The 20,873-nt window shown below is 50.9% G+C and overlaps 1 protein-coding gene across 2 annotated transcripts in view; it reads left to right on the forward strand.

Annotated features, from left to right (window-relative positions):
• Positions 1-3,942: 3,942 nt before the first annotated feature.
• Positions 3,943-20,873, forward strand: part of pde4dip (phosphodiesterase 4D interacting protein) — a 117,746-nt gene continuing 100,815 nt past the window's right edge. Inside the window, exons 1-4 of one of the 2 annotated variants that reach the window (XM_083940555.1) lie at positions 3,943-3,980; positions 8,657-8,995; positions 16,558-16,610; positions 18,589-18,656. In XM_083940555.1, the coding sequence (XP_083796681.1) occupies positions 8,970-8,995; positions 16,558-16,610; positions 18,589-18,656 (147 nt within the window). In that variant the 5' untranslated portion in view covers positions 3,943-3,980; positions 8,657-8,969. Of the gene's footprint in view, positions 3,981-8,580; positions 8,996-16,557; positions 16,611-18,588; positions 18,657-20,873 lie in introns of those variants that run through there. The other variant, XM_083940554.1, reaches the window with a different exon arrangement.

Raw genomic sequence — 20,873 nt, forward strand, 5'->3', positions numbered from 1 at the left:
CGCCGCAGGGGTTGGTCATCAAGTGGCTGTCGCTACGACCTGTCAGTCAGGACGGAGGTTAAACAGCGTGCACACTTAAAGAGCAGCGTACTTGTGTGTGTTAGCATCTTGAGCCTCTCAGAGGGTGTTTTTACTTCAGTTCGGTCGCCTGAAAATGTCTCCATCTGCATCCGGTCGCACCAAAACACACATTTTGTCATTCCCTTTTTTTGCTAGCCAACATTAGCACCCGAGGTAATATCATGCACCTTGCCAATGACGCTAGCTAGCAGGCACTGGATTTAGCTGATAGCTTAGCTCCACCCTTTCGTCCAAATATGGTAATTTCAGGCTCATAAGAACCAAGATGGCGACGGTCAAACTCGTGGTCCACAAACCAGTCCTCCAGGAAGTGTGTCGGACTTTGACCAGCGTGCTGCCACGGGGCAAAATGTACTGTTTCCAGTTGACTTACTTGGAGAAAAAGGACGTCTGTAAATCAGTGGATACATTTGTTTTGAGCGTCACAACCTCCACAAAATAACTTAGACTTATAATATCAGAATTGGTGGTTTTGCATCTATTGTTAGAAATTTTGCATCTTTTTGTGGTGGTTTTGCATCTATTTTAATCATTTTGCATCTATTTTAATCATTTTGCATCTTTTTGTGGTGGTTTTGCATCTATTTTGAATCATTTTGCATCTTTTTGTGGTGGTTTTGCATCTATTTTGAATCATTTTGCATCTTTTTGTGGTGGTTTTGCATCTATTTTTAGTCAATTTGCATCTTTTTGTGGTGGTTTTGCATCTATTTTTAGTCATTTTGCATCTTTTTGTGGTGGTTTTGCATCTATTTTTAGTCAATTTGCATCTTTTTGTGGTGGTTTTGCATCTATTTTTAGTAATTTTGCATCTTTTTGTGGTGGTTTTGCATCTATTTTGAATCATTTTGCATCTATTTTTAGTCATTTTGCATCTTTTTCTGGTGGTTTTGCATCTTTTTGTGTTGGTTTTGCTTCTATTTCGAATCATTTTGCATCTTTTTGTGCTGGTTTTGCATCTGTTCTTAATCATTTGTTTATGTATATGTGGTGGTTTTGCATCCCTATAGTAATTCTTTGTCTCTTTGTGATCGTTTGGGTTTTGTTGAGCAACATTTTGTGAGTCAGGGCCCCTGATTTTACGGGCCCCTGGGTCTGTGCCCTTTAGGCCCGTTCAGTAAACCATCATGGTTAAAGTCTCTGCTACAAAATCAGCTGCTAGTTTCAGAAAGTACGGATCAATAAGATGAATTTTCATTGGTGTCTTCGTGTAATTCAGCCTCCTTCTTCACCCTCGGTTCGGTTTCTCCTGGTTTTGTGTGAGCGGGTCTCACGTACAGACGTTGGTCTCTGGAGCTGACGGGGTAAAGTCTATTTGGGTCTAACTGATTCTTACTTTTGCATTCTCACATTTATGGAAACGGCTTGAGTCCTGAAGAGGTAGCAGGCTTTTCCACGGACGCACAGAGCTGGAGACACTGATGAACTCCGGTGAACAGAGCGGTAAATCACAGTGACAGGCTGTTGTTTTGGCCGGTTGCATAACGTGTTCGGCTCCGCAGAGGGAAGCCTCTCAGTCCTCCCCTGATGCTCAGACCTGCGGAGCTGCACTCCTCACCGCAACGTCCGCTGCATGGGAGGAATGTGAGGCAGGTGTGTGAGGATAGAGAGAGAGAGAGAGGAAGAGAGAGGGAGAGAGAGAGAGAGGGAGAGAGAGAGAGAGAGGGAGGGAGATTCCTTGAATTTTAACACAAGCCAACAGAGCACGGTTACACAAGGTCCTCAACCTGGAATGTGTTTTGCACAAACGTAACTCCTCCATGCTGCAGGTGTTCACGGAAAAGTTCCAGTTTTAGCGATTTAAAGGGCAGCTCCGCGTATTTTACACCTCATTCACACACACACAGAGAGCTTTTGAGGCCTCTGTTTGTTTTGTTCAGTTACAGTGAATTAAAAAAAAGACACCATCCCCACAGAGACGGTCATTTACGTAGATATTTAACGTGCTCGTTATAATATCTGTGAAAATTCACTGACTGATCGTTTGGATTCGCCTCCGATTCGCAGACTTTTCACAACAGTCTCCAAAAAACTGTTGTCGAGTGGGAAATCGGGGCCAAACTCGTGTAAAGTCACTTTTCTGGAGTCTGCAGCGACGTGACGAGGATCATATCTGCCAAAAGTAGTTCCAAACACTTTAGAGGTGTGTGTGTGTGTGCGTGTGTGCGTGTGTGTGTGTGTGTGTGCGTGTGCGTGTGCGTGTGTGTCTGTGTGTGTGTGCGTGTGTGTGTGTGTGTGTGTGTGTGTGTGTGTGTGTGTGTGTGTGTGTGTGTGTGTGTGTGTGTGTGTGTGTGTGTGTGTGTGTGGGAGTGTGGATGGATCCAGATGTAATCTATACACACACACTTTACTCAGTCTGCGGAGTGACTCCCTCACTCATACAGAGAAAACACATTGAGCCCACATGTATCGACACACACACACACACACACACACAGTAGAAAGGTGTGTAGTTCAGCCTTTGTCCAGCAGGTGACACAGCAGCAGTGGTTTGCAGGAGGAGATGAAACCAAAGCTAAAGATAAAACAGAGACAAATGGAATAAATTAAGTGATGAACGCGCACAGAGAGGATGAGGAGCACGAAGCACCTGTTTATGAAGTGGAATCACTCGTTCTCTCTCTTCTTTTGCTTCATGGCTCCAGTTTCTGTCTCAGTGTCGTGCACGTGAGGACTTTTCCATATTTCAGAGTCACATCAGAATCACAGGCTACGGACAGGAACGGGGAAACGTTGCTGTTTATCTTTATTGTGTTTATTTATTTAAACATGATAGAATTCATTTTTTTCACTCATCCACTTATTAGTTTTATACAGGTTGCACACACACACACACACACACACATGCACACACACACACATGCACAAACACACACACACACACACACACACACGAACAAACAGGACCTATATACATACAATTAAAGGAGAGATGTCAGAGAGAGGGGGCTGCCAATGGATCAGCGCCCCGAGCAGTTGGGGGTTCAGTGCCTTGCTCTTCAGCACCTCAGCAGTGCCCAGGAGATGAACTGGCACCTCTCCAGCCACCAGTCCACACTCCATTCATGGTCCAAACAGGGACTCGAACCGGCGACCTTCTTTTTACCGATGTTATTTTTACTTTTGTGTTATTTTTACTTGTGTTTCATGTTTTTTATGTTTTTTTTTTTCATTTTCATGCCTCATGCAAGTGTTTTTGTTCATAATGTCTCATTTTTATTCTTCTGTGCAGCAGTTTGCTCAACACTGACTGCTTTAAGGTGCTTCAACAACACTGGCTGCTTTAAGGTGCTTAAACAACACTGGCTGCTTTAAGGTGCTTAAACCACACTGGCTGCTTTAAGGTGCTTCACACAGGTGGATTTGATTGGATAATTAAAATCAGGAGCAGATGGAAGTGAAATCAGATGCAGTCATGGATTTAAATTGTCCTCGTGATTCTCCTCATGTGGTGTAAACAGAGGGAGGCTGCGGTGTGATCCGGTCCTTTAAGAGACTAAAGACTGGATCTGGACCGTGATAAGGATTATTAACCTACTGTACTCCCCCCCCCCCCCCCCGTGACCGGGGCGACCCTCCGGGGCTCCGGGCTCCGTGCTCCGGGCATGACCTCCCGTGTGTCCCGTCGACAGGTTTTATTCCACGAGCCTCCCCTCTGCGTCACGAGGCTTTCCCTTTGATGTTTGGGTGAGGAGGAGGGGGGGGGGGGCATCTGACGCGTGAAAAACCCTGTCTGCCGTTTATTGGGTCGCGCGGATGGATCCGGACTCTAACCGGGGCTGAGGATGCTTCACCAACGGACGCCGGTGATCCGGTGACGCGCGTGCAGGGATCCCGTCGACTGTGATCAGAGGAAGATGGAGAAGCTGCGCACAGCGACATCAGACCGGAACTGAGAGGTAATTCAAGTGTTAGTGTGTGAGCAGCCTGCACGCGTGAGGACACAGCTGCGGCATCACCCCCTGCTGCTGCTGCTGCTGATGGTGCTGCAGGTGGTGATGCTGCTGCTGCTGCTGCTGCTGCTGCTGCAGGTGGTGGTGCTGCAGGTGGTGCTGCTGCAGGTGGTGCTGCTGCTGCTGCTGCTGCTGCAGGTGGTGGTGCTGCAGGTGTTGGTGGAGGAGTTAATGATAAACTCTGATTGTTGATGTTGTCAGTGTGGGGCAGCTGTGATGGAGCTTCTGTCTGCTCTGAGCCAAGAACTGTTTCCTGTTCACTATTGATGTATTGATTTCTTAGCTGTGGGACATCCAGCTGTGTGTGTGTGTGTGTGTGTGTGTGTGCGCTTGTGTGTGTGTGTGTGTGTGTTTCTCTACTTTGACCTGCTAACCTCAAACCAGACTGGAACTATAGAACCAGGCTGTTGTATCTCTGGCACTTTTCATCTGTATCGGGTGCATTGACTGTACTGGTTATTCCACTCGTCCCTCACAGTGAATAAGACGTTATTGTGCATTAAAGTCCACGTCTGCAACATTTGTTTGATCACATTCACTGAAGCTCTGCTCCGATAGAACAACACAAATCATCGGTTTTAGAAAAAGAAAGGTGCCTCTTCGTTCACCTACATCAGGGGTCTGCACCCTTTACTGTCAACAGAGCTGTTTCACGTCTTCCACCAGATCAAATGTGTCTGGAACAGCTTATAAAGGTTTATATAAAGTTACTGTTGACATTTTATTCCTGTTATTACAACTATGGTTGTTGCTAATTTCTCACCACATATCGAGCACACAAAGTGTTTGAATCCTCGACCCCTCGCTGCTCAGAGCTTATTGTTATTATCGGAGCCAAAACATCACACTGAGTTATTGATTATTGGTAAAAGGGGTGTTTAGTAATATGAGCCTTAGATGGGGGGGTTTGGCGTGATGCTTATAAATAATAAATGTATTTGACTGAGGTTTTAGTGGGAACATCTGCAGGACAATGATGAGCACATGCTCTCAGATCGCACTCCCACTGTGCCTCCGTCCCGTGCCCCGTGCTTTAGGGTCCTTGTCCCCCCCTCCAGGCCCGTTTGTACTCACACTACCTGGGCCTCGGAGAATGCTTCTTGCTGCCTATACGTCATCACGCCGTAACACGTCACACGCATTGATGACGTCATGGCGATGCGTGGCTTTGTTTCCAGATCTTTCCGTAGACCTCTGAGTTTTTGTGCGTCTTTTGCGCCATTGTTTGAAATGTCCGCGTATGGTCCCTCCTTCTTTTTTCTACGTCCCAACAGGCGCACAGGAAATGACCTCAGAACCGCTGTAGGCCTCGTGCTCGTACACGTGCGCACGCTCGTGCTCGTACACGTGCGCACATGCTTTACTAAAGCCCACCTCTCCCAAACGGGCCGTGGACGGCAAGCGTGCCGCTCCTAGACGCGGTACGGTTGCACTGACACTGGTCAAAGGAACCAGACTTTACCTGTAAAACCTGTTTTGGCACGGTACGGAGGAACAGTGTGAGTGAACTGAACAAAAGCTCTGCGGATCACAGCGTGTGTGTTTTTGTTTGGATGCTGCAGGTTCTCACGTAGAATCATCAGGTTTGGGTCGGATCGGCGCCGTTAGACGCCGGTGGGATGTGTCCCGGGTGGCTTCTGGCCGCTCTGCTCGTTGTTCCAGCTCTCTCTTTCTCCCTCTCTCTCTCTCTCTCTCTCTCTCTCTCTCTCTCTCTCTCTCTCTCTCTCTCTCTCTCTCTCTCTCTCTCTCTCTCTCTCTCTCTCTCTCTCTCTCTCTCTCTCTCTCTCTCTCTCTCTCTCTCTCTCTAACGCCCAAAATCTGGTGTCGGATGGAAGTGAACAAAGACCAGACGAGATGATGTAAAGAGGCACCTGTCTCTATCAAAGCGGAGCTGCAACACAGAAGGCTTTTCCCATCACATGTCGTAGATTTGCTCCAATTACCCGAACGAGTTTCTGACGTCGGGATCAAAACTTTCTGGCTGAAATATCTGAAAGTGACGAGCGACTCGCCAACATGGTCGGCTGTTATCCTTTGGTATTAACAGATCAGAGAACAGCTGCGTCGCTAATCAGGAGAGGGATTCAGGATGTCTGGGTTTGGACTGGTTGATGTTTCTACATCTACGCCGCGCCCGTGTAGCCTCGCCGCAGGGGTTCGTCATCAAGTGGCTGTCGCTACGACCTGTCAATCAGGACGGAGGTTAAACAGCGTGCACACTTAAAGAGCAGCGTACTTGTGTTTGTTAGCGTTTTTAGCCTCAGAGGGTGTTTTCACTTCAGTTCGGTCGCCTGAAAATGTCCCCTTCTGCCTCCGGTCGCACCAAAACACACATTTTGTCATTCATTTTTTTCACTAGCCAACATTAGCACCCCAGTTACTATCATGCACCTTGCTAATGACGCTAGCTAGCTGGCACTGGTTTTAGCTGATAGCTTAGCTCCACCCTTTCGTCCAAATGTGGTCATTTCAGGCTCATAATAACCAAGATAGCAACTGTCAAACTTGTGGTCCACAAACCAGTCCTCCAGGAAGTGTGTCAGACTTTGACCAGCGTGCTGCCACAGGGCCCAAACATACTTTTTCCAACTGACTTACTTGGAGAAAAAGGACGTCTGTAAATCAGTGGATACATTTTTTTTGAGTGTCACAAAATTACTTATACTTATAATATCAGAATTGGTGGTTTTGCATCTATTTTTAGTCATTTTGCATCTTTTTGTGGTGGTTTTGCATCTATTTTTAGTCCTTTTGCATCTTTTTGTGGTGGTTTTGCATCTATTTGGAATCATTTTGCATCTTTTTGTGGTGGTTTTGCATCTATTTTTAGACATTTTGCATCTTTTTGTGGTGGTTTTGCATCTATTTGGAATCATTTTGCATCTTTTTGTGGTCCTTTTGCATCCCTATAGTCATTCTCTTTGTGATCATTTGGGTTTTGTTGAGCAACATTTTGTGAGTCCGGGCCCCTGACTTTACGGGCCCCTGGGTCTGTGCCCTTTAGGCCCAGTCAGTTATCCATCGTGTTAAAAGGCTCTGCTACAAAATCAGCTGCTAGTTTCAGAAAGTACGGATCAATGAGATGAATTTTCATTGGTGTCTTCGTGTAATTCAGCCTCCTTCTTCACCCTCGGTTCAGTTTCTCCTGGTTTTGTGTGAGCGGGTCTCACATACAGACGTTGTCCTCTGGAGCTGACAGGGTAAAGTCCGTTTGGGTCTAACTGATTCGTACTTTTGCATTCTCGCCCTTATGCTAACGGCTTGAGTCCTGAAGAGGTAGCGGGCTTTTCCACGGACGCACAGAGCTGGAGACACTGCTGAACTCCTGTGAACAGAGCGGTAAATCACAGTGACAGCCTGTTGTTTTGGCCGGTTGCATAACGTGTTCGGCTCCGCAGAGGGAAGCCTCTCAGTCCTCCCCTGATGCTCAGACCTGCGGAGCTGCACTCCTCACTGCAACGTCCGCTGCATGGGAGGAATGTGAGGCAGGTGTGTGAGGATAGAGAGAGGGAGAGAGGGAGGGAGGGAGAGAGAGAGAGAGAGAGGGAGGGAGATTCCTTGCATTTTAACACAAGCCAACAGAGCACGGTTACACAAGGTCCTCAATCTGGAATGTGTTTTGCACAAACGTAACTCCTCCATGCTGCAGGTGTTCACGGAAAAAGCTCCAGTTTTAGCGATTTTAAAGGGCAGCTCCGCGTATTTTACACCTCATTCACACACACAGAGAGCTTTTGAGGCCTCTGTTTGTTTTGTTCAGTTACAGTGGATTAAAAAAACGCACCATCACCACAGAGACGGTCATTTACGTAAGTTGTGTTTTTTTCCAGAACATACACACACACACACACACACACACACACACACACAAAACCCCATGCAGACACCCACTCCAGCAGACCACACCCTCCTGTGTGGAGGAATTTCCATCCTGGACTCTTTGATCTGCAGCTCCTGCACCAGCTTCAACACAGCTGCTCTGTTCGACTCTTCAACCGACACACAATAGACTCACTTCATGTTGTTTTATCCGAAACATCCTCTGTGTGTGTGTGTGTGTGTGTGTGTGTGTGTGTGTGTGTGTGTGTGTGTGTGTTTGACCTGCCGGCAGAAATGTAAAGCAGCTCGTTGTGTGTTTGTGTGTTTTGTGTTGGAGGGGGTTAGCTTCTGGAGTCATACCTCGTTTTACCTGCTGGGAACGGGCTCCAACATGTCACACACACACACACACACACACACACACCTGCAGGGGGAGGAGGGGATGCATAAACACACACACACACTTGGAAACACACACACATACGGGTGTCCTTCTTGTGCTCCACCCTGTTTTCAAAAAATACCAGAGGCAAATAGTCAATTGACAGCTCAGTGAGTGTTTTACCGGCAATGGCAGGAAGACGTTAGTGTGGTTTGTACACATGCTGACACACACACACACACACACACACACACACACACACACACACCTAGTGAAGCGTCTGTTTTGGAGCGTGCTGAAACAGATCAGTCTTTCATGCTGAACCAGGCGGTGTGTGTACCTTTGCTCCCCGCTGGTGTTTACCTCCTCTCTCTCTCTCTCTCTCTCTCTCTCTCTCTCTCTCTCTCTCTCTCTCTCTCAGCTGCTGCTGCTCCTCTCTGCCACGTCAAATGACCGCCCGGGCGCTTGGCTCGCTGCTCCGGGAGCCTCGTGGCCAAACAGCCTGACTGTGGTCACTCTGCTCTGGGTCTGAGGAGTCAGAAACAACTGGGCCCTGGAAGATTCCTACCAACTCGCAGCTTCCCTACCCCGCTGTTTTGACCGTCTGCTGGAGCTGCTGTTGGACGATAGACGGATGAGTTCAGGTGTGTGGAGGCCGTCACACTGAGGACTCACCTGGGGGTCGAGCGTCGGAGCGGCTGGACGTGTGTTTGCGTTTATATGCAGCGTAAAAGATGAGCGGATATCTTTATAGAGGAAGGTAAGGCTTCTCCGGCGGGTGGTGATGAGTCACTGGGGTCAGCGTGGTGGTGTGTGAGCTGTGTGGTGGTGTGTGAGCTGTGTGGTGGTGTGTGAGCTGTGTGGTGGTGTGTGAACTGTGCTGAGTGCATTCACGAGTGTGGAGAGAAAAGCTTCTGCTCTGCACTGAAGCAAAGTTAAAAAACGTTTTCTTTACTTTGCAAATGAAGCGAGGACCTTTGTGCCGGCGTTACATAACGAGCTCTGAGCTCCCACATGTGGATGATGAGCAGCTATTGGCTGAGCCGGCTTCAGTCGTTTCAAAGGCTGAGAGTATCTTTGTTCACCGTTCGGTCAGTTTAACCTCTTCACACACGGCTTTGAACCCGTTACTCCGCTGCGCGCTCTACCGTGTGTGCATCGTGTCAGCTCAGGTTTGAAGCTTCATGAGTGAAATAGTCGAGACTTTCTCATCACATGGAAATATTCTCCATGTTTTGTCATTTGTGGAAAAGGTTCGGAGAGTGTTTGGGAACTTTTCACCACAGTCTGAAAGAATCTCACGTGGGTTTGAACAAAGTTTGAACAGCGTGAGTTTGTAATTACTGAACCGAAGCAGCTGCTCAGCGAGTTAAAACCATAAACATCCAAACATATAATCTACAATAAAGTTGATCTCCTTTGGTTTAAAGTTGCATCCGTTTAAAACAGGACTCGTTGAGTTTGGATGTCGGTAAATGTGCAGTATCATAAAACAAGGACAGAACAACCAGATCACAACACGCTGCTTTAGTCTGTACTCATTATTCAAAAAGGGCAACTAGAAGAACGACGGGACGGATTCAAGACGCTAGTTAGCCAGTTAGCATGTTAGCAACACGGGCGTCCTCATCGACTGTTTACACCATTCAGCGTCAAAAATCCACTCCACACACTTTCATTAAGGTGTTGTGAGGATTACACGGGACATTTATGGAACATGATGGATGAAGAGGTTACGGTCCTCTTAGGGCGCCCTCCCACTGTTCCTCCGTCCCGTGCCCCGTGCTTTAGGGTCCTTGTCCCCCCCTCCAGGCCCGTTTGTACTCACACTACCTGGGCCTCGGAGAATGCTTCTTGCTGCCTATACGTCATCACGCCGTAACACGTCACACGCATTGATGACGTCATGGCGATGCGTGGCTTTGTTTCCAGATCTTTCCGTAGACCTCGGAGTTTTTGTGCGTCTTGTCGACTGTTTTTGAATCTTTTCATCGACCAAATCTGCAGTAAACACTCCACCTCCGCATCACACCAACGTGAACCTTTCACCGCCATTGTTTGAAATGTCCGCGCATGGTCCCTCCTTCTTTTTTCTACGTCCCAACAGGCGCACAGGAAATGACCTCAGAACCACCGTAGGCCTCGTGCTCGTACACGTGCGCACGCTCGTGCTCGTACACGTGCAAACGTGCTTTACTAAAGCCCACCTCTCCCAAACGGGCCGTGGACGGCAAGCGTGCCGCTCCTAGACGCGGTACGGTTGCACTCACACTGGTCAAAGGAACCAGACTTTAGCCGTGACACGTGCTGGGGCACGGCACGGAGGCACAGTGGGAGTGCGCCCTCAGAAACATTAGCTGCATTAGCTAAACATTCGCTAACAGGTCTGATGACGAGCGGCCACACATGAGAGCACAAATGTCCTCACACAGCTGCCGTCGGAGGCCTTTTATTGTCTTGTCTTGTCTTCACCTCCTGCAGCTCCGGCAGCTGTCATCACCAAGTGTTCAGGCCGACATGGAGGTCCCTTTGTGACGACACACACTTTCACACCTCCGTGGTTAAAATGCTGCTAAATCAGCGCTTCCACTCATTCCTCCCTGTGTTATTCAGGGACGGTGAGTCGGGCTCGTCACCCTCTCACCCTGACGTGAAGCTCCTCCGTCTGCCCGAGCTTCACGTTAGTTAATGAAAGGAGTCTTTAACAGTCCCGGCAGGATCTGCTTGGACCTAATCTGGCTCATTGATTATTCATGAAAGGCTGTGAGGACGCGCTAATGGGGAGAAGATCCGGCCCACGCTCCTCTGATCCTATAAACATCCTTATTGATCGACTTTGAGCCACTTTGAGACGCTGAAGCGCTCCAGGCTTTCTTTACTCTTGTAAGTAACAGACAAAAACTTCCTTTTACCAACGAACGATGGTTACACAACGTCACGGCTCAATATCTGTAAGAACGGGCAAAGTGTGTGTGTGTGTGTGTGTGTGTGTGTGTGTGTGTGTGTGTGTGTGTGTGTGTGTGTGTGTGTGTGTGTGTGTGTGTGTGTGTGTGTGTGTGTGTGTGTGTGTGTGTGTGTGTGTGTGTGTGTGTGTGTGTGTGTGTGTGTGTGTGTGTGTGTGTGAGACATCGGCCTTATATAGTAGACATTTAGTGTGTGTGTAATGTTTGGATATCCAGTACGACAAAAAATTGTAATATTTTGAGAAATTAAGACGGGAGATTGTGTCAAAAAAGTCGGAATAATTAGAGAAAGAAGTCGTAATATTTCTAGAAAAATAAGTCGTAGTATTTCAAGAAAAAATTTGTAATATATCAAGAAAGAAGTAACAAGATTGTGACAAAAAGTCGGAAGATTTCAAAGAAAAATGTCGGAAGATTTTGACATAAAGTCGTATTATTTTGAGAAATTAAGTCGGAAGATTGTGTCAAAAATTTCTAATATTCCTAAAAAAAAAGGTCGTAGTATTTCAAGAAAGAAGTGAGAAGATTGTGACAAAAAGTCCTAATATATCAATAAAAAGTCGTAACATTTATTTTTTTAAAAATCGTCGTATTTCAAGAAAAAAGTCGTAATTTTTCAGGTAAAAAGTCGGTAAATTGTGACAAAAAATCGCAATATTTCGAGAAATAAAGTGAGAAAATTGTGTCAAAAATCCTTTAATATTTCAAGAAAAATAAGTAATAGTATTTCAAAAAAAAGGTCGTCATATTGTGACAAAAAAGTCGGAATATTTCAAGAAATAAAGTTAGAAGACTACGTCAGAAAGTCATAATATTTCAAAGAAAACGTGGTTTTACGTAGTAGCTACCTGGACGTAACCCCAGCCCTATGAACACGTGCTGAACCTGAATATTTGACATAGATGTTTGATTTTCCTTCACCAGTGTCCAAAAACAAACTCTCTGATATGATCATTTCATACGGGGACATAAACATAAACATAAACATAAACATAAACTCAGCGTCCTGAGCCGCCGCCCCCTCTCCCTCCCTGTCCACACGCTCTCAGCTGGTGAGCGATGGCCGTGTGACTGAAGCATGCGCTGACTCAGTTTCCAGCACCAGTGTGTGAGTGTGCCGGCTGTCTCTGACACGTCCGTGGGGAAGCGCCGCTGCTGCTCCTCCCGGGACTATTTCTGACCCTCCTCACGCACCACAGGTTTCCAGAGGGACGTGTGAAGCAGACAGGAGGGTGAAACTGCCTCAAATCCATGTGGGGGACTAAAAGAAGCAGGTTTGGGGGTTCAGGTATGAGGAGCGAGGAGGCTGCGGAGGGGAGACGACACCCAGGACAGGGGTGGGTCTGAGGGGAGACGACACCCAGGACAGGGGTGGGTCTGAGGGGAGACGACACCCAGGACAGGGGTGGGTCTGAGGGGAGACGACAACCAGGACAGGGGTGGGTCTGAGGGGAGTGGGCACCCAGGACAGGGGTGGGTCTGAGGGGAGACGACACCCAGGACAGTGGTGGGTCTGAGGGGAGACGACACCCAGGACAGTGGTGGGTCTGAGGGGAGAGGACCCCCAGGACAGCGGTGGGTCTGAGGGGAGACGACCCCCAGGACAGCGGTGGGTCTGAGGGGAGACGACCCCCAGGACAGGGGTGGGTCTGAGGGGAGACGACACCCAGGACAGGGGTGGGTCTGAGGGGAGTGGGCACCCAGGACAGGGGTGAGTCTGAGGGGAGACGACACCCAGGACAGGGGTGAGTCTGAGGGGAGTGGGCTTCCAGGACAGGGGTGAGTCTGAGGGGAGACGACACCCAGGACAGGGGTGGGTCTGAGGGGAGTGGGCACCCAGGACAGTGGTGAGTCTGAGAGGAGACGAAACCCAGGACAGGGGTGAGTCTGAGGGGAGAAGACACCCAGGACAGGGGTGGGTCTGAGGGGAGAGGACACCCAGGACAGGGGTGGGTCTGAGGGGAGTGGGCACCCAGGACAGGGGTGGGTCTGAGGGGAGACGACACCCAGGACAGGGGTGGGTCTGAGGGGAGACGACACCCAGGACAGTGGTGGGTCTGAGGGGAGAGGACCCCCAGGACAGCGGTGGGTCTGAGGGGAGACGACCCCCAGGACAGTGGTGGGTCTGAGGGGAGACGACCCCCAGGACAGGGGTGGGTCTGAGGGGAGACGACACCCAGGACAGGGGTGGGTCTGAGGGGAGTGGGCACCCAGGACAGGGGTGAGTCTGAGGGGAGACGACACCCAGGACAGGGGTGAGTCTGAGGGGAGTGGGCTTCCAGGACAGGGGTGAGTCTGAGGGGAGACGACACCCAGGACAGGGGTGGGTCTGAGGGGAGTGGGCACCCAGGACAGGGGTGAGTCTGAGAGGAGACGAAACCCAGGACAGGGGTGAGTCTGAGGGGAGAAGACACCCAGGACAGGGGTGGGTCTGAGGGGAGAGGACACCCAGGACAGGGGTGAGTCTGAGGGGAGAAGACACCCAGGACAGGGGTGGGTCTGAGGGGAGTGGGCACCCAGGACAGTGGAGGGTCTGAGGGGAGAAGACACCCAGGACAGGGGTGGGTCTGAGGGGAGAAGACACCCAGGACAGGGGTGGGTCTGAGGGGAGAAGACACCCAGGACAGGGGTGGGTCTGAGGGGAGACCACAGCCAGGACAGGGGTGGGTCTGAGGGGAGTGGGCACCCAGGACAGAGGTGGGTCTGAGGGGAGACGACACCCAGGACAGGAGTGGGTCTGAGGAGAGACGACCCCCAGGACAGTGGTGGGTCTGAGGGGAGAAGACATCCAGGACAGTGGTGGGTCTGAGGGGAGTGGGCACCCAGGACAGAGGTGGGTCTGAGGGGAGAAGACACCCAGGACAGGGGTGGGTCTGAGGGGAGAAGACACCCAGGACAGGGGTGGGTCTGAGGGGAGAAGACACCCAGGACAGGGGTGGGTCTGAGGGGAGACCACACCCAGGACAGGGGTGGGTCTGAGGGGAGACGACCCCCAGGACAGTGGTGGGTCTGAGGGGAGACGACACCCAGGACAGGAGTGGGTCTGAGGAGAGACGACCCCCAGGACAGTGGTGGGTCTGAGGGGAGAAGACACCCAGGACAGTGGTGGGTCTAAGGGGAGACGACACCCAGGACCGGGGTGGGTCTGAGGGGAGACGACACCCAGGACAGGGGTGGGTCTGAGGGGAGACAACCCCCAGGACAGGGGTGGGTCTGAGGGGAGATGACACCCAGGACAGTGGAGGGTCTGAGTGGAGACGACACCCAGGACAGGGGTGGGTCTGAAAGGAGACGACATCCAGGACAGTGGTGGGTCTGAGGGGAGACGACCCCCAGGACAGGGGTGGGTCTGAGGGGAGTGGGCACCCAGGACAGGGGTGGGTCTGAGGGGAGACGACATCCAGGACAGGGGTGGGTCTGAGGGGACAAGACACCCAGGACAGGGGTGGGTCTGAGGGGAGTGGGCACCCAGGACAGGGGTGGTTCAGAGGGGAGATGACCCCCAGGACAGTGGAGGGTCTGACGGGAGACGACACCCAGGACAGGGGTGGTTCTGAGGGGACCGACACCCAGGACAGTGGTGGGTCTGAGTGGAGACGACCCCCAGGACAGGGGTGGTTCAGAGGGGAGACGACCCCCAGGACAGTGGAGGGTCTGACGGGAGACGACACCCAGGACAGGGGTGGGTCTGAGGGGAGTGGGCACCCAGGACAGTGGTGGGTCTGAGGGGAGATGATACCCAGGACAGGGGTGGTTCTGAGGGGACCGACACCCAGGACAGTGGTGGGTCTGAGTGGAGACGACCCCCAGGACAGGGGTGGGTCTGAGGGGAGACGACACCCAGGACAGGGGTGGGTCCGAGGGGAGAGGACACCCAGGACAGTGGTGGTTCTGAGGGGAGACGACACCCAGGACAGTGGTGGTTCTGAGGGGAGACGACACCCAGGACAGTGGTGAGTCTGAGGGGAGACGACAACCAGGACAGGGGTGGGTCTGAGGGGAGATGACACCCAGGACAGGGGTGGGTCTGAGGGGAGAGGACACCCAGGACAGTGGAGGGTCTGAGGGGAGATGACACCCAGGACAGTGGTGGGTCTGAGGGGAGACGACACCTAGGACAGGGGTGGGTCTGAGGGGAGATGACACCCAGGACAGGGGTGGGTCCGAGGGGAGACGACACCCAAGACAGGGGTGGGTCTGAGGGGAGTGGACCCCCAGGACAGGGGTGGGTCTGAGGGGAGTGGACCCCCAGGACAGGGGTGGGTCTGAGGGGAGACGACACCCAGGACAGGGGTGGGTCTGAGGAGAGACGACACCCAGGACAGGGGTGGGTCTGAGGGGAGTGGGCACCCAGGACAGGGGTGGGTCTGAGGGGAGACGACACCCAGGACAGGGGTGGGTCTGAGGGGAGTGGGCACCCAGGACAGGGGTGGGTCTGAGGGGAGACGACACCCAGGACAGTGGTGGGTCTGAGGGGAGACGACACCCAGGACAGTGGTGGGTCTGAGGGGAGACGACAACCAGGACAGGGGTGGGTCTGAGGGGAGATGACACCCAGGACAGGGGTGGGTCTGAGGGGAGACGTCACCCAGGACAGGGGTGGGTCTGAGGGGAGATGACACCCAGGACAGGGGTGGGTCTGAGGGGAGACGTCACCCAGGACAGGGGTGGGTCTGAGGGGAGATGACACCCAGGACAGGGGTGGGTCTGAGGGGAGATGACACCCAGGACAGGGGTAGGTCTGAGGGGAGTGGGCACCCAGGACAGTGGTGGGTCTGAGGGGAGATGACCCCCAGGACAGGGGTGGGTCTGAGGGGAGACGACACCCAGGACAGGGGTGGGTCTGAGGGGAGACGACCCCCAGGACAGTGGTGGGTCTGAGGGGAGAGGGCACCCAGGACAGGGGTGGTTCTGAGGGGAGACGACACCCAGGACAGGGGTGGGTCTGAGGGGAGACGACACCCAGGACAGGGGTGGGTCTGAGGGGAGATGACCCCCAGGACAGGGGTGGGTCTGAGGGGAGTGGGCACCCAGGACAGGGGTGGTTCTGAGGGGAGACGACACCCAGGACAGGGGTGGGTCTGAGGGGAGACGACACCCAGGACAGGGGTGGGTCTGAGGGGAGATGACACCCAGGACAGGGGTGGGTCTGAGGGGAGACGACCCCCAGGACAGGGGTGGTTCTGAGGGGAGACGACCCCCAGGACAGGGATGGGTCTGGGGGGAGTGGGCACCCAGGACAGGGGTGAATCTGAGGGGAGACGACCCCCAGGACAGTGGTGGGTCTGAGGGGAGACGACACCCAGGACAGGGGTGGGTCTGAGGGGAGTGGTTCTGATGCAGCTGTGTTTTGTTTCAGGCTCCGTGGTGCAGAGAAACGGGCCAGGCCGAACAGCGTCGGACCTCTGATGGGTGAGTGAATATCCCCCTAAAGTGTGTGTGTGTGTGTGTGTGTGTGTGTGCGTGTGTGTGTGTGTGTGTGTGTGTGTGTGTGTGTGTGTGTGTGTGTGTGTGTGTGTGTGTGTGTGTGTGATTTATATCAGTGTTGCGTAATACCTTTCGTGCAGCAGCCAGAATACCTTCCACCTTTTTTAATAATATTTAATGTGCCGCAATTTTTGAAGGAACCGTCAGAAAGCGGCGTCCTGCCAAAGCCGACTTGATTACACCCCTCAGGATCTGGCACGCCGCTCCAGACCCCCACCCCAGACTCCCACCCCAGACCCCCACCCCAGACCCCCACCCCAGACCCACCGGCCCCGCGTTTAAAGGCATAAAACAGGAACTATTGTACAGATTCGTCCTGCGTGGAGCTTTCTGGGAACACTCCTTTTTTCAAGACCGTGAGTTTGGCGTCGTCTTAAGGCCTCTGGCGGCGTTTCAGCTGGCGTGTCGGTTGTGTGTGTGCGGACACGGCCCATATATCCAGGTTTAATAGAGTTATAATGAGGCGAGGGTCGATCGGGACGTCCCAGAGATGCTGCTCACAAAGCCCAGAGGTGTTTACGTCTCAGCTGCTCTGTTCGACCGATGATTCTCAGGAACAGGAGGATTTGAAATACGGGACTTTTACGGATGAAATGTTTTTATTTGCGTTACACGCGGCCGACCAGACAAACCCGTTCTGAGGGCGCTTTAATAAGAAACTGCTGACAAAATCAATTATTTGCACGTTTCTTACACGTTTCTACGGTTTCTTAACCGTCTCCTTTAGTCGCCTAAACTTAACCATCACCTTTAGTGGTCTAAACTTAACCATCACCTTTAATGGTCTAAACTTAACCGTCTCCTTCAGTCGTCTAAACTTAACCGTCTCCTTTAGTCGTCTAAACTTAACCGTCACCTTTTGTCGTCTAAACTTAACCGCCAGCTCTAGTCGTCTAAACTTAACCGTCTCCTTTAGTCGTCTAAACTTAACCGTCACCTTTTGTCGTCTAAACTTAACCGTCACCTTTAGTTGTCTAAACTTAACCGTCTCCTTTACTCGTCTAAACTTAACCGTCACCTTTAGTGGTCTAAACTTAACCATCACCTTTAGTCGTCTAAACTTAACCGTCTCCTTTAGTGGTCTAAACTTAACCGTCTCCTTTAGTCGTCTAAACTTAACCGTCTCCTTTAGTTGTCTAAACTTAACCGTCTCCTTTAGTTGTCTAAACTTAACCGTCTCCATTAGTCGTCTAAACTTAACCGTCTCCTTTAGCCGTCTAAACTTAACCGTCTCCTTTAGTCGTCTAAACTTAACAGTCTCCTTTAGTCGTCTAAACTTAACCGTCTCCTTTAGTCGTCTAAACTTAACCGTCCCCTTTGATAAACTTAACCGTCACCTTTATTCGTCTAAACTTAACCGTCTCCTTTAGTCGTCTAAACTTAACCGTCTCCTTTTGTCGTCTAAACTTAACCGTCCCCTTTGATAAACTTAATCGTCCCCTTTAGTCGTTTAAACCTAACCGTCCCCTTTAATAAACTTAACCGTCACCTTTATTCGTCTAAACTTAACTGTCTCCTTTTGTCGTCTAAACTTAACCATCAACTTTATTCGTCTAAACTTAACCGTCACCTTTAGTCATCTAAACTTAACCGTCTCCTTTAGTCATCTAAACTTAACTGTCTCATTTTGTGGTCTAATCTTAACCGTCACCTTTAGTGACTAAACTTAACCGTCTCCTTTAGTCGACTAAACTTAACCGTCTCCTTTAGTGTCTAAACTTAACTGTCTCCTTTAGTCGTCTAAACTTAACCGTCTCCTTTAGTGTCTAAACTTAACCGTCTCCTTTAGTGACTAAACTTAACCATCTCCTTCTGTCGTCTAAACTTAATCGTCTCCTTTAGTTGTCTGAACTTAACGGTCCCCTGTTGTTAAACACAAGTACGTCTCTCTCTCTCCGTGCAGATTTCTCGTGTGAAGAGACGGAGAAAGAGCCGCCGGTTCAGATGCACAGCCTCCGAGAGTTTGAGCAGGTAAGAGCGGTTGGGATTAAAAGAAGTAGAAGAAGAAGAGGTTGCAACATACGCAGAGAGTGTGTTGGAAACGATGCCGCGGTGCATTCAGGTGTCCAGGCTTGTCTCTGCTCTGTGTTAATCACTGCGTAGGTGTGTTTGGACCATGAGTCACGCTCACCCGTGCTGTAATGCTGTTTCTCTCATCACGCACACACTCACATGGATAATAACAATGTTGCAGCTCCAGGTTTTCCCTTCTTTTGCCCCCCCGGTCCTGATCCAGGTCATTAACAACCTGCCAATACCAAATCCCTCATTATCTGATATCCATAGTTCCCACAGGCCGTACCACAGCTGCACGGAGCGCGTTTAGAGCGCTAGATTTAAACGGAAAGATGTGTTTTGCATTAATCTGAGCACTTGTTGTCACTTGAAACTGCTGAATGTAGCTCGTGGGTTGGTGCAGCAGTCCCCCGCGGATGTAAAGAGCTGGTTTTGGTGTTTTTAATGGGGTCAGATGCGGGGTTTTTGGTCCAGGGTGCAACAGGCTCCAAGACAGGAGAAGGATCCGCGTTTTACATTCAACAGTCAATGAAACAAACCTCCGTACTCAGTTACATTTGGGTTAAAACAAGTACATTTGTTATGTAATTTGAGTCACGTACGTTACATAAACAAGTCATTGTTGACCTTTGGTTTCACTCTGGACAGGAGCAGGACCTGGGTAAGCCTGTGAATGTTCTCATGTGTCCAGGCTGGGACTGGACCAGGACCAGGACCAGGCTGGGACTGGACCAGGACCAGGACCAGGCTGGGACTGGTCCAACTAACTGGTGTGAGATCCAGGTATTTAACCTCTCACAGGCCGATGATGTCACTGGAACCCTTTGTGCTCCAAGTGCCAACGACCGTCGTTAGAGTGACAGTCGTTGGTGGGAAGTAGGTTTGGACTTCGTTAGTGCTGGTCCAGTCCCAGCCTGGTCCTGGTCCTGGTCCTGGTCCAGTCGTTGGTGGAAGTAGGTCTGGACTTGGTGAGTTCTGGTCCAGTCCCAGCCTGGTCCTGGTCCTGGTCCAGTCGTTGGTGGAAGTAGGTCTGGACTTGGTTAGTGCTGGTCCAGTCCCAGCCTGGTCCTGGTCCTGGTCCAGTCGTTGGTGGAAGTGGGTCTGGACTTGGTCAGTGCTTTATTGGGTCTTAACCACAGTTGTTGGAGTCACAGGAGGACGTTTGTGAACAGTTGTTCTTTGAGGTTGGATTGTTGAATGAAGGGATGAAAGGGCAGCACTGTAAACTGGAGAGAAGTGGTGTCTCAGACCTCCTCCTCTGGTTAGCCATGGTCCAGTCCCAGCCTGGTCCTGGTCCTGGTCCTGGTCCTGGTGTCTCAGACCTCCTCCTCTGGTTAGCGATGGTTTCTCCACTTTTACATAAATGGCTTCTTTTCCTCCTCTTTCAAACCACCTGTCCTCTCTGTCCAGGATGTGGACACTGTTGTCATCAAAGGAGTGGGCTTTCTCCTTGAGGTGTGAGTGGGCAGCAGAGTCCAGGCCTGAGGAGGGAGCTCTCCTGTGTTGGGCCGTGCGTTTATGCAGTGGTTGTTGTGTTTCTCCAGTGTAAAGATCTTTGCGTTCCTCGTTGCATTAACAGCATAAAGATTGCTTTTGTGGGTGTGTGGTGTTCTGTCCTGTATTGTGTTACTGGGTTTGAAACACACAGGGGTGCAGTGTTTGTTGTCTCCTGGCCTGGGAACGCCTCAGGATCCCCCAGTTAGAGCTGGTTAATGTGGCCCGGGAAAGGGAAGTTTGGGGTCCCCTGCTGGAGCTGCTGCCCCTGAGACCCGACCCGAAGAGGCTGAAGATGAGATGAGATGAGATTATTGTTTAAATATGCAAGATGAATCTGGCTTGGTTATTTGAATTACTTGCATGTATGTGATGTTGGGGGGAGGGGCGTACATCCATCTGGCTGATGTTTACCTCCAAGGAGAAGTGAGGGCCAGAGGCTAGCTGTCACTCAAGAGGCCACGCCCCTAATTATTCATAAACTTTAAGCTCCACTCAAATAAAAACTAGCCCCTCCCCCTCAGTGTTGTCATGGAGACCTGATCTAAACACACAGACTAGAATGTTCTTTTGTCCTTAAACAGGTTTAATGATGCTGTGTAAACGGCCTGTTTAACATGGGGCTCAATGAGAAACTGCTCTGTTATGAAACCTGCCCCTAGTGGACACTCAGAGAAC

The sequence above is a fragment of the Echiichthys vipera genome (genome assembly GCF_963691815.1).
Source record: "Echiichthys vipera genome assembly, chromosome: 3".
Lineage (NCBI taxonomy): Eukaryota > Metazoa > Chordata > Actinopteri > Perciformes > Trachinidae > Echiichthys > Echiichthys vipera.